A 16589-nucleotide genomic window follows, 5' to 3' on the forward strand; every position below is an offset into this window, starting at 1 on the left:
TTTTTGGAATCAGAAAATGACGAAGAATAAGATGAAATTATTTTTGGATCGTTTAATCAAAAATTAATTTTAATTACAAGTTTCCGATTTTTAATGACCAAAACTCATTCATTAGTTTTTAAGCCACCAAGCTGAAATGCAATACCAAAGTACGGCCTTCGTCGAAGATTGCTTTGCCAAAATTTCAATCAATTTGATTGAAAATGAGGGTGTGACAGTGCCGCCTCAATCTTTTTACAAAAACCCGGATATGACGTCATCAAAGGTATTTATCAAAAAAATAAAATCCGGGGATATCATTCCCAGGAACTCTCATGTCAAATTTCATAAAGATCGGTCCATTAGTTTAGTCTGAATCGCTCTACACACACACACGCACAGACAGACACACACACGTGCACATACACCACGACCCTCGTCTCGATTCCCCCTCTATGTTAAAACATTTAGTCAAAACTTGACTAAATGTAAAAAGGAAAGCCCCTGCTTCTCCACGTGGGGTACGAAACACACACACTCACACAGATATCCTGAGGGCAAATGCTGTTCCAAGTACAAAGCGACTGTTTGCATGATCGCCCCCAATATGCATGCATGGACTCGGCCGTCAGCGAAGAAACTGGTCCATTTAGTTGAAAGTAGGTAGAGAGGGTAGAACAGTTCGCCGCGAACATAGCGTTGCCTACAACATGAAAACTTTTTGTCTCTGCGCGAACAGATCGGTAGCTCTAAGCAACGCACCCCTGGTGTGTGTGTGTGTGTGTTCAAAACAATTGAGGACTAAGTGTACAAGTGCACTGTGTCTGTTTCACTAAGTTTAACATTCCTTTGACTTTTGACATTTAGTCATCACACACCATACTGACATCATGCGCTCTCACACACATTTGAAGAACTGACTTAAACGACCGCAGGATACAAGAAATTTATTTTCAACATGAAGAAGCTTCTTCAAAACATGGCCCTGCATATACATGTTATGCACATGAAACTTTGACAATTAACTAATAATATGATATTTGAAAAATCCATTAACGTATCAAATTTGAATGAAAACAGGAAAAATAGCTGCATTGAAACAAAGTCTTCAGGGGAGAAGACCAACCAAAGAAGAAATTACCGTTCAATGACAAAAATAACGACAACAAAATCAGCAGAATTATAGTCTTTCAAAAAACAAAACTTCCCAAGGAAATTTCATGTACAAGCATCTGCTTACATTGTGCACAAGGGTTAACAATCGGTCAGAACGTATATTCTCAAACACGACATATTCGAGAGAAAAGGGTGAGGTAATTGAGAAGTTTAATATGACTGTCATGTTCTGACTGCAATAAGTATGCCAAAAGAAAATCAATTAACTACGATCAAAGTGTTGCATTCACATAAACACAACCTGCTTATCCAACTAAACAACACAACATGATCATTAAGTTCAAGAAAAAGTGATGGAGGTATTTATGCTAAAATCTTAAACATTTTCCACATGTAAATCTCAATAGTGCTAGCATGCTCTTTTAAGAACACTGTACCTGTTTACACGATGTGATAACAGATCATTAAATAGGGGGTACAACTTAAAAAGAAGAAACAATAACGGTACTTGGCACCATCTTTTCTACCTTGTGAATTAAAATCAAAAACAGGTACGTTTGCATGCAGCCTTTGTAGACATAGCACATACCGACATAGAACTCGTACAATCCATTAAGGGCAAGCTATCTTACACCATGCCCTGACAGCCCACACTCATAAACTCCATTAAACAGCAGTCACACAGACAGAAACATTTTGCCTAGGCTATGAAGTCAAAGGTGCAGCATTTTTTTTTTAACTGAAGTCAAAGATCAGTTTCTGTTGCTCTAAGCAAGCTGGCATTCAACACAGCTAATCAGCTTACACAACAAATTGTGAGCGATGGAGTCGGGTCATAAAGACAATAAGCACAAGAATCTATTAAGACAATTGGTGTTTAAACCATTCATTTTAAATTCATTGCGTATAACATGGAAGCTAAAGCTGGACACAGTGACTGAGAAGATATCAGGATTTTAATCAAGTACCACTGCCATTCTCATACAGATTTAAGATACAATTTTCCATCGCATGCTCAGCCATGTTTACACTTCTAGTTTACACCTTTCTTTCTTTATTTGGTGTTTAACGTCGTTTTCAACCACGAAGGTTATATCGCGACGGTTCTAGTTTACATCCACTTCTCTCAACAGAAAATCTTCTGAAATGATTAACAGCTTGGAATCAGATGCTCATTCTGTTAAACCTTTCATGCTCTCTTTTAAACATTTTTTGACAATCACATGAATGCTTGAGCAAGGGTTATCACTTAGTGACAGGCATTACAGGAGAGGGGAGAGGCAGTAACTGCCATGTGATCAAACATTAAGGACACTTACTTTTAAATTACATATAGAGAAAAGATTACACATTCAATGTTAAGAGTGCAACAAATCAGAGAATGATCTGAAATGCCAAATAATTATTTGTTGATCCAAAAAATAGGTATTTCCCTTTCAATCTGTATATAAAAAAAAAATACGACAGGCAGTCTAAAAAAAAATATTTTAGGTTTAAAGTTTAGGATTTAACACACAAAGAGTTGAAAACCGAAGGATACAGGCTTAGAATAAAGAGGAATATCATATAAAGCGATTACTAAGAAAGCCTAGAAAGAAAACGTCTTTTGATAATGCTAAGGAATTTGTTCAAGACACATTCAGAGTTTTTACGATATTCTTTACAAGAAAGTTTTTCATTAAGTTACAGAACACGCATTTTATGTACAGTTCAGTAACACTTAATTCAATATTACAGTTTCTTTTATTATTGGGTCTTTGCTACAAAATTTAAAAAAACAACCTGCTTAATAGTACCGTTCACTAAAAGCAAAACTCCTCAGACAACTCAAACCGAGTTAGAAAAAATTCGAAATATCTTCCATCCACATGTTCGTTTTAATCACGAAGGTAACACAAAATTTGCAGAAAACGTCTGTTCAACATTGATGAGTTCATTCAACTTCTCAGACTGAAAACAAGTGTGAGGAACTGCTCGTAGGAAATTTGAATCCAGCCATCTTGATCTGTGTCATGGCTTCGGAATGAACTGGTCAGCGTCTGAAACATCAATCGATCAAACAATCAACCAAATGCAATGCAATCAAGACCAAACAATTAAACACCTAATCTATCAATAGATGCACACTCTAAAAAATAAAAACAAATTATACATGCAGGATGAAAACTCCATTAAAGTAAGTCTGTAAGTCTAAGCAAAATAGCTGTGTGCTACCCAGAATTTGGAAGATAAAAATAGCTGTATGCTGCCCAGAATTGGCAGACCTATTGTACAGTTAAAATTCTATTACTCACTAAATACAGTAACATCAAAATCCCATCTTTTCTTACAAGAGTTCGTATGGTGGAACAGGGAATGACAACATTAAATGAAATCACAGTGTTTGAACAATGCCTTGTTCATTTCCGTCATTTCAGAAAACTTTCCCATGAAAAAAGCAAGACCGCAGACACTGTTTCTTGAAGGGAATAACATCTATAAAACAGGCAACTAGTACTTTATAAAACCGATAGTAGGTCTTTAGTATAACAGGAACAGCAGGCACCTTCCGCAGTACCACTGCAATTGAATAACGGCGCTGTCTTCTCAAGAAATTAAAAGAAACGAAGAAACAAAAGACCGACCTGCAGAACAACACAGCACTGGATGAAATCATCGAAGGCAATGGTCCCTCTTCCCTGTCGGTCAAACTTTTTCACCAAGATGTCATAAAACTTGTCCGACAGCCTGTAACCTGCACAAAAGATTAGTGCAAAGCTTTGTTTTATTTTGTTTGAACAAAGAAGAATCAAAAACAATTTTCAAAACAAAAGTGAGACAGTCATTTTTAAACCATACTAAAAACATGAATACTGTACTACCAAAATTTAAAAAAAAAAAAAGGGATGTAAGACCTCTAAATATATTTATCCTACTTACGTGAGAGAGACACTCGTGAGATAACAATCGTTCAAATCACATGTGTGTATATCATGTAAATGAGGTCATGTCAAGCAAGTCTGGCAGGGACCTGTTTTTCCACTGCTTATGATGCCAAAGTCACCAAGACAAAATTCATTACAGAAACAAAATTGCGCTCGCTAATTACCCTCGATGAACTAACACGTCACGCCACACTTTCAGAGTGACGTTTCTTTACTTTGACGTAATAGATTGCACAAGGCTTCAGAAGAGATCGAGGTTCCAAAACAAGCGTCTTCAATTTAGCTGCCTCGACTGCAGGGCATTTTCAGTAAAATACACGTAAGTACAGTATGTAGGATAAACAGAATACTACATGGCTTGCTGTTTCGTACCAGATTTACACTCGTTGCTTTTTCAAATAGTGAACAGCTCGCTTTCGCTCACAGTTCAATATTTTAAAAAACAACTCGTGTAAATCTGGTACGACACAGCAAGCCATGTAGTATTCTCTATATACATTACATGACTCAGGCATGGGAATGGTCCGCGGATCCGCTAATTTCAGCGGTTTTCGTGAGGAGTTTCAGCGGGGGGAAAAAAATCCCTCAAAAATCGTATATGAGGTTTTTATTCTCAAACGGTCGGGTGTCTTCAAATGGCACAAGCCACTATCCGGAACTGACGGTTGACTTCAGCTTTTGTAGTCTTGGCTGTCCCACGTGATATGCAACATCCGCTGCATGTGGTTTACTTGTCCGAGACAAAGACGCGTCTCTTGTGTTCGATTTGAAAGAAAACTTCATGTCTTCGGTATCGAATATAGTTCGACGCGGCCAGGATTATGATGAAAAAGGTGTGGTTAACCAGTGGAAATGGGATTGGGTTTCCAAAGAGGTTAAAGTTGGTGACAAGCAAGAGCGGATCGGTGAACACATACAAAAAGTCGACACGCCCGGTCAAGCAAGATGCACCCTTTGACAGAGAAATTGTGTATGTACAGCAATCGTGGTTTCATTGGCCTCGGTGAGCATCTACTAACGAAAAGTGTTGTGTGGTTTTTTTATCATTGTATTATTCATTCCCTTTGATTCAATACCTGGAATAAGAGAAAGTTAAAGATGAGCTGGATCCTATCACATGTTTCCTCGTGGGTTTGACAAGTATGATTGAGAGTGAGAGCAGTCAGTGAATGTTTGCAAGAAAGTCATAAAGTATGCACAATCCTTTGTTCAGAATTTTTAAAACTTAAAGTTGCAGCTAAAACACCTGCATATTTATGTGAAATTAAATGCTAAACTTTGTCCCAAATACCCCTCAGATTGCGTAGATTTTGATCTTTAACCAAAAAATTTCCGGGGGAGGACCCCCGGACACCCCTGTTTTTAGGTCCCTCTCCTGTTTTCAGCTGACTTTTTATTCAGCCATTCCCATGCCTGATGACTGCGCAACAAGCGTAAGTGAGCATTACGTTGAACCAATCTCCTGGCACATGAGCAAATAGCAAGCATCGAACTGAACAAACAACTTTTATCCTCTTCTTAACAACAAATTCTATATTTCATGTGAGTTAAATGTAAGCAGGTAATTAATTAAAAATCTGGAAAACTAGTGGCATAAAAGAGTAGTGGTCTGAAAATGGGGGTGGGGGACGCTGTAAAAGGCGGGTGCCACAGTACCTACCAAAGCTGGTGAGTGCATTTTTCAGCTCATTCCTGTCGATGGACCCAGAGTTGTCGCGGTCGTAGCCCCGGAAGCAGTTCTGCCAGTCAGTGACGTACTTCCACAGAGCCTGAAACTCCTGAAAGTTGATGGTGCCGTTGTTGTCACGATCAAACATACCTGTGAGCAGTAATATACCTTCGTTATAGCCTGCACACATTTATATTTAACAATTTAATTTTTTTCTAATGGTCATATTAAGATACTAATCTACAACAAAAATAACAAATAGTAATGATAACAATAAGATTTAATGATTTTTTAAAAGTACAGAAATCCAGGGAAACACTGTTAAAAGCAATGTGCCAAAAAAAAAATGCAATGAAAATTACTTCATACACATTATCAATGCCTAGATCACAATAGTCACTTAAATAATCTCATCTATTTTACTACTAATCAAAAATCCTGTCCACATTTTTTTTATTACTGGTACATATGTAAAGACCTCTCCCAAGAACGACCCCCTCCTTTTGCCGACCGATTTTCTTGGCACGGATGCCTTTCACACTGTAACTAACCAACCTCCCAAGAACGACGCCCTCGTTTTTCCGACGACTGACCTACCAACTTAGGGTCAATAACCACTTTGACCTCTTAACCAGTGAGTGTCAAAGGTCGTAATTACGCAGCACACGCGGAACATGCACGCCATTAGTCACGCATCAAGAGTCAGGGATGGAAGTCTGTAGTCAGTAGTGCATGCAAGTCCAGTGGCCTACGGCTGTCATCTTCTCACCTATTGCTGTCACAATTGAAGGACTGTCCTCGAAGTAGGGGGAGGAAATGGGAGGGGTTGGGTAGGGGCAGTTAGAACAACATCTCAATAATGAATTGCTGTGTACGTATTCTGTGAGTGTGTGCTCACCAACTGAGACAAATGACTCATACTTGCCAATGAGCAAGTTTTACCTTCGGGACGGTCTCCTTTGACGTCTGAGAGGAAACCTTCCTGTCCCAGGTTACAGACACTGACCTTCTTACACGGGGTCAATCAGCGAGTTTTACCTATGAGACCGCGCGCATGTGTGTGTGTGTGTTATGTCTGGCGCGCGCGTGTGTGTGTGTGTGTGTTATGTCTGCCCGTCTGTGCGCTGGTGTATGCACGTACATCATGCTTATCCATATGCACAACAAATGGGAACATAAATAGGATAACGGACACAACTTTCAAGACTGAACTGCCCAACAGTTGCCACCCCTGTGAAAAAAATTATACCTCCCAAACTCCCAATAAAGACCCCTCCTTTTTACGACCGATTTTTCTGGACATTTTCAAGGTCGTTAATGGGAGGTTTTACTGTGCCTGTTTTCCAATTAACCAACGCCAGCAAACATTTGTATCTCTAAACAATGAAAATCTGACACAAGTTTTTTTATCTGATCAGACACCACATTTTTTCTTTGCTTGATAGTATCCATATATATATATAGTGTGTAACCAGTGACTCAAACTGCATCATTTCCATGCCAACTCTGACAGGGGAATAAGGTGGTTTATGACAAAGTGTTAGATGCAGAGCGTTATGCAAACAAATCTACGACTTGTGTCTGTCTCTGTGTGTGTGTGTGTGTGTGTGTTCGCGATGCACGGCCAAAGTTCTCGATGGATCTGCTTCAAATTTGGTGGGCATATTCAGGTAGACCCCAGACACAACCTGGTCGATGAGAATTTTCAACACGTGCTCTCAGCGCGCAGCGCTGAACCGATTTTGGTTTTTCTGTTCATCTTCCCAGATTCATTCCCAGTAACTCTTCCTTATCTTCTCCAGTGTTTTGCGTTTATCTCCCTTCCTTCGTGTGGCGTCAATCCATATTCCCGTTACTATTTTTAGAAGGTCACTGTCCACAACGCTTTCATCCCGACGAAGCCGGATATTCCCGTTACTATTTTTAGAAGGTCACTGTCCATAACGCTTTCTATTCGGCTCTACTTCTTCCCGGCGAAGCCAGGTATCCCGGCGAAGCGGGTAATCATCTATTATTCCCCCCTCTGCTTCTTTACCTCTGTAAACTTGTAGGGGTAGTTATTTTTCGATAATGACCCAGCAACCAAACAAATAACGACCCAGCAACAGCCTGAATCCTCGATAGTGCAATGGGTTGAGAAGTTGTTCTGTTTCCGTACTACTTTTTGCGACTGAAAAGTTCCGAACGCTCTAACGTACGAAGTATACATCTCTGGAGCAAACAATACAAACATACCGCATTTAAATTAACAACTACAGGCCTGAACACATGAATCTTCATATAAAATCCATGAGTTCGGTTGTTTTCTGAATCTAGATTTGCCGTGCTCAAACGTTCATCACAAGCAATTTCCCGCAAGGCAAGTAACTCATACTTTGTCTAGCGACAAGAGTAGTTCCCCTTCTTTTCACTCAGTTTCTTCGACAACAGACTGCAATCCGACGGTCAGTTTTCAACAATATTTCATTTAATAAACAGATCACACGCAACCAAATGCACACATCTCATCAATTTAAACAACATAAAGCGGTTTCATACACTATTTTCCCCAGAAAACTGAACTTCATTCAGTTTTTAACGTTGGAACACGGGTGCAAAAGTTCGTCTGCTAGTCCCATTTGACGAAAGAACATTATCCTAAGCGATACCAAAACATATACAGAACACACAATATCTGCCTTTGCCGCCACAGCAGAATAACAGCATGATTATCTGTGTACTTGATTTTAGTCCAAAATAGGAAAACTGACAAGAAGTGTTAACAGAATGGAATGATTTGCACGGAACTATACAACCGCGCATTAATCGATCGCCTGCACAGGTTGACTGGTTGAGTGAATAGGATTCGATCAAACTTTCGCAAAAAACCTCCTCTTTTCTTTGAATAACTGAAGAAAGGAGGAATAAAGAGGTTACACACCTCGTCTCAGTGATTATAAAAAATAATGGTCTCAGTTCGCGGTCATGAAAAAGCTCGCTAAAGCTCGCATTTTTCATGATCCGCTAACTTCGACCATTATTTTTAATAATCACTGAGACTCGGCGTGTAACCTCTACGTACAGACATATAGAGAGTTGCTTCTTCACGAAAAGTTGGATGTCACAACTGGTTTGGATTGTACTCATTGCAAATTTAAGTAAAACATAGCTATGCAGTCACTTGTTTTGTTTACATTATACTGGTAAAAACAACGCCTACAATAAATTAGCAATAGGGGTAACAATTGTATCACATTACAAAGAAGTGGCAGCATAAGAATATAACAAGTCACGTAAGACGAAATGGCTACATTTAGTCAAGCTGTGGAACTCACAGAATGAAACTGAACGCACTGCATTTTTTCACAATGACCGTAGTCCGGCGCTTGTGCAAAACGGAGTGAAACTGATGAGCCTGTTTAGCGCGGTAGAGGTTTCGCTGTGCTGCATAGCACGCTTTTCTGTACCTCTCTTCGTTTTAACTTTCTGAGCGTGTTTTTAATCCAAACATATCATATCTATATGTTTTTGGAATCAGGAACCGACAAGGAATAAGATGAAAGTGTTTTTAAATCGATTTCGGAAATTTAATTTTGATAATAATTTTTATATTTTTAATTTTCAGAGCTTGTTTTTAATCCAAATATAGCATATTATTTTATATGTTTTTGGAATCAAGAAATGATGTAGAATAAGATGAACGTAAATTTGGATCGTTTTATATTAAAAAAAAAAGTATTACAATTTTCAGATTTTTAATGACCAAAGTCATTAATTAATGTTTAAGCCACCAAGCTGAAATGCAATACCGAAGTCCGGCCTTCGTCGAAGATTGCTTTACAAAAATTTCAATCAATTTGATGGAAAAATGAGGGTGTGACAGTGCCGCCTCAACTTTTACAAAAAGCCGGATATGACGTCATCAAAGACATTTATCGAAAAAATGAAAAAAACGTCTGGGGATATCATACCCAAGAACTCTCATGTAAAATTTCATAAAGATCGGTCCAGTAGTTTACTCTGAATCGCTCTACACACACACACAGACACACACACACCACGACCCTCGTCTCGATTCCCCCTCTATGTTAAAACATTTAGTCAAAACCTGACTAAATGTAAAAAGCATACAATTAAAACAAACAAGATTTACCAATCATGAGCCGCACAGTCTCAGGATTAAAAGGTGTCCAAGTGCCTGGCGACAAGAAAATAAACCAGTAAATCTCTGCAAGTAATTTACATGAAAGCAATAAATCCACATGTGACCAAGACTAGAACAGAACTTCAATTATCTAAGCCTCATTAATAATCAATAAAAATTCTGAAATGTTCTCATACTCTTTTCTTCTTCTCCACTTTGAATCTATGTATGTGGTTATGAAACAATAACTAGATAAATCAAGAATGTTGCTGGTGCATTAACATTAAGAGTGGAAAGAATATAATCAATAGCTAATTTGCTAAATAAATACACATGACTATGATACAGTGTCTGACTTTCAGTAAGAAACAGCCTCATAGGCAAGGTTAAGTTGAATATTTAGAGCAGCATTTCCCCTATCGTTTAAATACAGTACATTTGTATATATATATCTGACATGGCATTCTTTACAAAAAGACACCTGTCCTTGCTATAAAAATTACTGTACCAACCTAATTTGAAACACTGTCACTGACAATAACACTGAATGGAGGGCTACCAGTACCACACACATGACACAAAACGGGTCTATCTAAAAACTAGCCACTGTGCAATTAGTATGGGAACACCGTATACAATGGGTATATGCATGAACAAACAGATGATCATTTATACAGGTACAGGAACATAAAATCAGGCATGCTGGAGGAAGTACGGCCCAAGCAAACACTGGCATGCAGTGAATAAGGAAACTCCGAAAAGGTTTATACTCTGTAATTACTAATGCAATTGTGTTTCACTAATATCCCCAGTTAATTAATAGGGTACATTTTCCTGAGGACATTTTAGAAGAGGACAAGGGGTAAGAAACAGAAAGATTTCTGTTGTGAAAATAATTATATATTGACCATTTGCCAAAAAATCTCTGTTTTCTTTTTCTGTGTGGTTATTACGCATAAAAAATGTATTTGATTTGGATTAAATTAGTGGTTCATTATTTAACTGATTTTCTGCAATCACAGAGATGTATAATACACATTTCATTGCATACACAAATAACAAAATTTTATACCGACATGAAACAGAAATTTTACAAATATCAAACTACTGAACATTATACTTGAGGTTCAGATTATTTGTTTGATGATACATGCATCTATAACTTCTTTCTCTTTTTGTTAATTTTAACACAGGAAAGCTGTCAGAAAATGAAACTTCAAATCAGGAATTCCTGGTCTATTGATCTTTACTTTCATCCCTGCTTTTTATGTTCTCTTTCACCTATCGGTGCAGATCCTGACCCATGCTATGATTTTGATTATGTCATTCGCTTACCGTTTGACAAAGCTTGCTGCAATTCATTGGCTGAAATAGTTCCGCTTCTGTCCGTGTCAATCCTACAACACATTTAAAAAAAAAATTTTAAATTAGCATTGAATATTTTTGTAATTTTCAAAGTTATTGTGGTGATCTGTGACCACTAGAATCTATTCCTATTCAATGCACCATTACTTGCTAGAGCCGTAATTCAAACAACAATAACAACAGGAACAGCAACAAAACAGTGCAATGGTATAAAGCTGACACAATACAAAATTGTGATGGATTGAACAAGATACCCAAATCTCAAAGAAAGCATAATGTAATGCAAGGACCTTGCAAATGACTGCTTACCCAGAGGCTTTCGCAATGCTGTTTACCTTGCAACCTATGTGTAACTGCAGTAGGATAGTTTCTTTCTTTCTTTATTTGGTGTTTAACGTCGTTTTCAACCGTTCAAGGTTATATCGCGACGGAGGGAAGGGGGGTGATTGGATAGAGCCACTTGTCAATTGTTTCTTGTTCACAAAAGCACTAATCAAAATTTTGCTCCAGGGGCTTGCAACGTAGTACAATATATTACCTTACTGGGAGAATGCAAGTTTCCAGTACAAAGGACTTAACATTTTTGTATACTGTTTGACTAAAATCTTTACAAACATTGACTATATTCTATACAAGAAACACTTAACAAGGGTAAAAGGAGAAACAGAATCCGTTAGTCGCCTCTTACGACATGCTGGGGAGCATCGGGTAAATTCTTTCTCGTCCCAACCAATATGGGACTCCCCCTAACCCGCGGGGGGTCAGTAGGATAGTGAGGTAAGCAAATGATGCTATTGCTCAAGTCAAGATAGTGAGGTTAACCAAGAGGGGGGGGGGGGGGGGGGTGGTGCAACAATTACCAACAGCTGAATGGAAAGTAAATATGTGATATGAAGCAGGGTCCCAGGAAAGTGTTTCATTTTTATAGAGACAAACTGGAGCTCACAGGGGATGTGAATAGAACAAGCAGTATATGCATCAGCCACCCTCATGTAAGCTTAACTCTTACCAGTTCGGGGGTTTTAGGGCATATTTTACAGTGCTGTTGGTGCCTACTTGCCGAGTGGCTATCTGGGGTCATATTCTAAATGAAATATAGAAAGTTATATATCAAATGAAAGAAAAATGAATAAGCTTTTCATATTTGCAAAGAGAATTGTGCTATCTTTAAAGGTAAAAATTTTATGGGGGTGACAACATGATTTTTGTTGAAATTTGTACGCCCATTTTTTTGGAACACGTGACAAACACAAAGAAGAAATTTTTTTTGTGTTCAGTTTATTTTAGATATGCTGCTAACTAGTCTGTTTGGGCATTCATTTTACATAACATAGCAAAGTTTTATAGAGTTTTGCTGATAAACAAAAAAGTTATTGTCACCTGAATACCCCCACCCAAATTTCAAAGTTGGACGTTTCATGCCTAAGGCCCCCCCCAAAAAAATATTCTGTTTACGGTATCCTGACTGACCCTATTTTTTCGCGCGACCCTAGACTTTTGTTTGGCATTTGGTAAAAAAAAAAAAAAATTAAAAAAAAAGTCCCGACCTACCGACCCTATTTTTTTAGCCTATGTTACCGTTAACAGACTTTTTTTTTTTTTTTTTGCCTAATAATGCATTTCTATAACTAACTTATAACAAAAACCCAGCTTGTTTCAGTCATAAAGTGTGTCTTAAATATGAGTTTATCCACTGTCCGACCCATCCAATGTAAAAAAAAAAATAAAAAAAAATTATAATTAGATAATTGGTCAGTGGAAAACTACAGGGGGGGCATCGTAAGCTTGCTTACGATGGGCAAGGGAGCGAACTGGTAAGAGTTAAGTTTAATAATACTTGGCCTTCTGCATTAAACTAAAGAGAACAGCATAGAAAATATAACATGGTTCCCAGATCACAATGGAGATTTCAATTACTCAACACTTTCATGTGAGTTAAATGGAGCTGAGCATGGACATATATATATGTATACATATCAATTGACTTTAAATAGCATTCATTTTTTACATTAATTTCATTTTCAGCGGAATACAGTGACGAGTCTAACAATTATTGCATCAGAATGTTAAATATGTGTCTAGAGGAACACCATGCAGCAGCAAAATAACAAAACAAAACACATGCATTAAAATTCATGAACACAACAAATGTTGTTAATTAATATGGCCCTCTACACTTGCCATGGAACATGCTGTTGCTTATTCACAGAGTCGAGAAGCAAATTCGACTGTTATACAGCAAACAACTTAACTGAAATCATCCTCAAGTTAATACAATGTAAGAAGCTTCAAATTACATGAAAACAAATCCTACAGAAACCGCAACTTCTACAATGCTCGTGTCTTCATTTACACAACATGCCTCAAAAGCCCTCTGTGCTCAGAAACTTTGATCACTTTCAAGACATCAGATTTCTACTGCTTGTCATTAAAAAAATTTTTTTAAAGACCATACAGTATGACTGTATGTGTAATGAAAGCCTGAAAAGCAGTTCCATGAAACTCTGCATTGCATTGCTACAGTACTAGATCTATACATCAAATTCAAACACCTTACAGCACAGAATATTATGGCTGTCTATGCGGATAATCATCCTGGGATAATGATAGACATGATAGCGAAAAAGAACTCATACATGTATGTGATTGGTATGAATGTATGCCCTCTTGATTTAACAACTCGAGATTTTTTAAATGGCAGCAAAATTGAATTCAGATTCTCATGGAACTGCTCCAAATGGGACATATTCAAACATTGGGAAAAACCAAAACTAAAGAAAAAGTGTCAACTGCATTGCATTGAAATTGAACAGTCCTAATACAGCTACAGTTGAGCTCCAGAGCAGTCAGTAGTCTCACCATTGCTTAAAGCGCTGGCCAATTCAGCGCTAGAAATCTGCCCACTTTTGTCTTTGTCTACCCTGCAGGACAAATGACAGACAACCAGTGACATGTTTCAAAGTTCTGCGTCCCCCTATAAATATAATGCTTCATAAAACCTGTTTTTTTCCTGTTTGTTGTTGTTTTTAACTGTGCATGTATGTTTAATAGAGAGAATACAATGGCACCTCCCTCTTTCTGATAAAAAGTTCATATAAACATGCATGTTCAAGGTAACTTGATGTTTCATTTTGTTGTTGTTGCTGTAATGTTAGAAATGGTAACACTAACAGGTCTTCCTTCATAACATCATCTTAACATTTGAAGAAAAGTGACAGCATATCTAGACATCCCCTTCCCATTTATAAAAACAAACAAACCACCAAACAGTACTTCATTTAAAAAACAAACAAACAAAAACCATATATTCTAGTTCAGACCTGGGAACCCCTGTTTTGCACTTGGAGTATTCTAAAAAAAATGGTGTATTTTCTGAAAAATGATCGTACTCCACACAGCATTTGAACATGCTTCACACACGTCCGTCGCAGCATTAATTAAGTTTACAAATACATTTAAAGCACATGCCTCTTTCAATGTTTACTGACAAAAAGTGTGATCATGTGTCAAAATCCTGGATCAGCTTCGGGATGCTCTTGTGAAGAAAAGTAGTCTAGGAATTTTTTCTCGTCTTATTTTTTCCCACTGATCGTACTGAGCGATCATGCATACAAAATACGGCAAAATCGTATGGGTTCCCAGGTCTGCTAGTTCTTCCACTTCCAAAGAAACATTTGATTTTCCAAAGAACTCTTCATTCGCCTCTAACAAGCGGAGCTGGATCTTGTTCTTAACTGGGTGTATCTATCTCAGCCTAAGGAATACAACTGCCTTGCCCGTGATGTATACAGATCTATGTGTACACACAAAATATGTGTGGACACGAACTAAACATCTTGAGTTGAACCACAGGCGAAGGTATCGTCCACTGGACTACTACTATCACAGAAAGACTACAAGGTAGTCACTCACCTTCGAGTCTTCTGTGTTCTTGGAGTCGCTTCTTGGGGAAAAATATTGTTCAAGACGGTTTGCCTCTTCCTACAGTCTGTGTAAGGTCAAATAAATACAGTTGGATGATTGTTTGAACTGCATGTACCTTTAATTTTCAGCTTCCGTCCGCTGCAGGTTATTATTAACCATCATTTGGACGAATCTTCGTTTGCGAGCCGCCAGGTTCCACCCTGCGTCAAATCATGCATCCGGCACCGAATATGCATACCAGCGCTCATTGGTTAATAACAGGATATTCGATGATTATTTTCCCGTGGGTAGCTTCCCTTTGCTGCACAATATTTACACATATGTTTTACACCAATGAGCGCTGGTATGCATATTCGGTGCCGGATGCATGATTTGACGCAAGGTGGAACCTGGCGGCTCGCAAACGAAGATTCGTCCAAATGATGGTTAATAACAACCTGCAGCAGACGGAAGCTGAAAATTCAAGGCACATACAGTTCAAACAATCATTCAACTGTATTTATTTGACCTTACACAGACTGTAGGAAGAGGCAAACCGTCTTGAACAATATTTTTCCCCAGGAAGCCACTCCAAGAACACAGAAGACTCGAAGGTGAGTGACGTACCTTGTAGTCTTTCTGTGATAGTAGTAGTCCAGTGGACGATACCTTCGCCTGTGGTTGAACTAGGACCCTTGAGCCTCAAGCCTTGAACAGCTTCCAATGTTCTCTTTCCTCGTCTTTTCTTGAAGAATGCACATTAGATGAACCTGTACTGGATTCAAACATTTATACAGCTCCAACGTAAACCTGTTATTAGATTCACCGCAATTGCTTCTTCTTCCTCAAATACTAGTAGTACTAATAGTAGTAGGGACTGGAAAGTGGATTCCATAAGCCTCGCGGCTTTTTAAGCGTCCCATCTCATTTTAAAATTTGTTGTAGGTCGATCATATTTGACATGCTCAAAATCGTTTCCTCAATATAAGTGTTTCTTTGTCCAGCAGATTCTTGAAGTTGTTAACTGTTACTAGTGTGAGTGTTTTGTGCTCTTTTAATAATTGTGTTCCATGATGTTGCAGCTCAGTTAGGGCAACTATCCTCATTTGGTTCGTGCGCCTAATTTCCCTAGAGTGAAAGATTTAAGGATATTGTACCTATGAATAAATAAATTCTCCAGTAATCAATGTCCTCACCTCTGAAAGATTCCACCCAGGAAATTCGGGTCCACCGGGGCAGGACCAGCTGGGCCAGGGGGGCGATATTGCTGTTGCTGTTGCTGTTGGCCGTAATTGTACGCCATCGTATCCTTTCACTTCTTTCTCAATATGGGGAGTAAACGAATGTAAATCGACGTGTCCTTTTTCTCTTCCGCTGCCGTAACACAACAGTAGTATTTCTCAATCCGCCTTTATGAGTAATCAGCTATCAACCAGCAGGAAGTGATTAGAATATACGAGAGTTATCTTTCCTTGGTTTAATCTCTTAGGAAATAACAGCAAATTTGTTT

General features: G+C 38.3%; 1 protein-coding gene across 2 annotated transcripts; it reads right to left on the reverse strand.

Annotated features, from left to right (window-relative positions):
- Positions 1-911: 911 nt before the first annotated feature.
- On the reverse strand, positions 912-16535 carry LOC138973371 (programmed cell death protein 6-like). 2 transcript variants are annotated; one of them, XM_070346097.1, is made up of 6 exons: positions 16276-16535; positions 11147-11208; positions 9821-9865; positions 5680-5838; positions 3720-3829; positions 912-3134 (listed from the first exon to the last, which is right to left on the reverse strand). In XM_070346097.1, the coding sequence occupies exons 1-6, from the start codon at positions 16380-16382 to the stop codon at positions 3033-3035; spliced, it is 585 nt and encodes a 194-aa protein (XP_070202198.1). In that variant the 5' UTR covers positions 16383-16535; the 3' UTR covers positions 912-3032. The 2 variants fall into 2 exon arrangements, with proteins under 2 accessions (XP_070202198.1, XP_070202193.1); XM_070346092.1 differs by lacking the exon at positions 11147-11208 and adding an exon at positions 14036-14097.
- Positions 16536-16589: the final 54 nt, after the last annotated feature.

Source organism: Littorina saxatilis, linkage group LG1, assembly GCF_037325665.1.
Source record: "Littorina saxatilis isolate snail1 linkage group LG1, US_GU_Lsax_2.0, whole genome shotgun sequence".
NCBI classification, from domain to species: Eukaryota; Metazoa; Mollusca; class Gastropoda; order Littorinimorpha; family Littorinidae; genus Littorina; species Littorina saxatilis.

What these genes read in the sequence shown, in the direction of transcription:
- LOC138973371 (XM_070346097.1), bottom strand. Translation starts at nt 16,382, where the DNA reads ATGGCGTACAATTACGGCCAACAGCAACAGCAACAGCAATATCGCCCC. An exon ending in GACTGTGCGGCTCATGATTG is followed by an intron (nt 5,839 to 9,820) that starts GTAAATCTTGTT and finishes TACTGCTCACAG; the next exon opens with GTATGTTTGATCGTGACAAC. An exon ending in AAATGCACTCACCAGCTTTG is followed by an intron (nt 3,830 to 5,679) that starts GTAGGTACTGTG and finishes TCTTTTGTGCAG; the next exon opens with GTTACAGGCTGTCGGACAAG.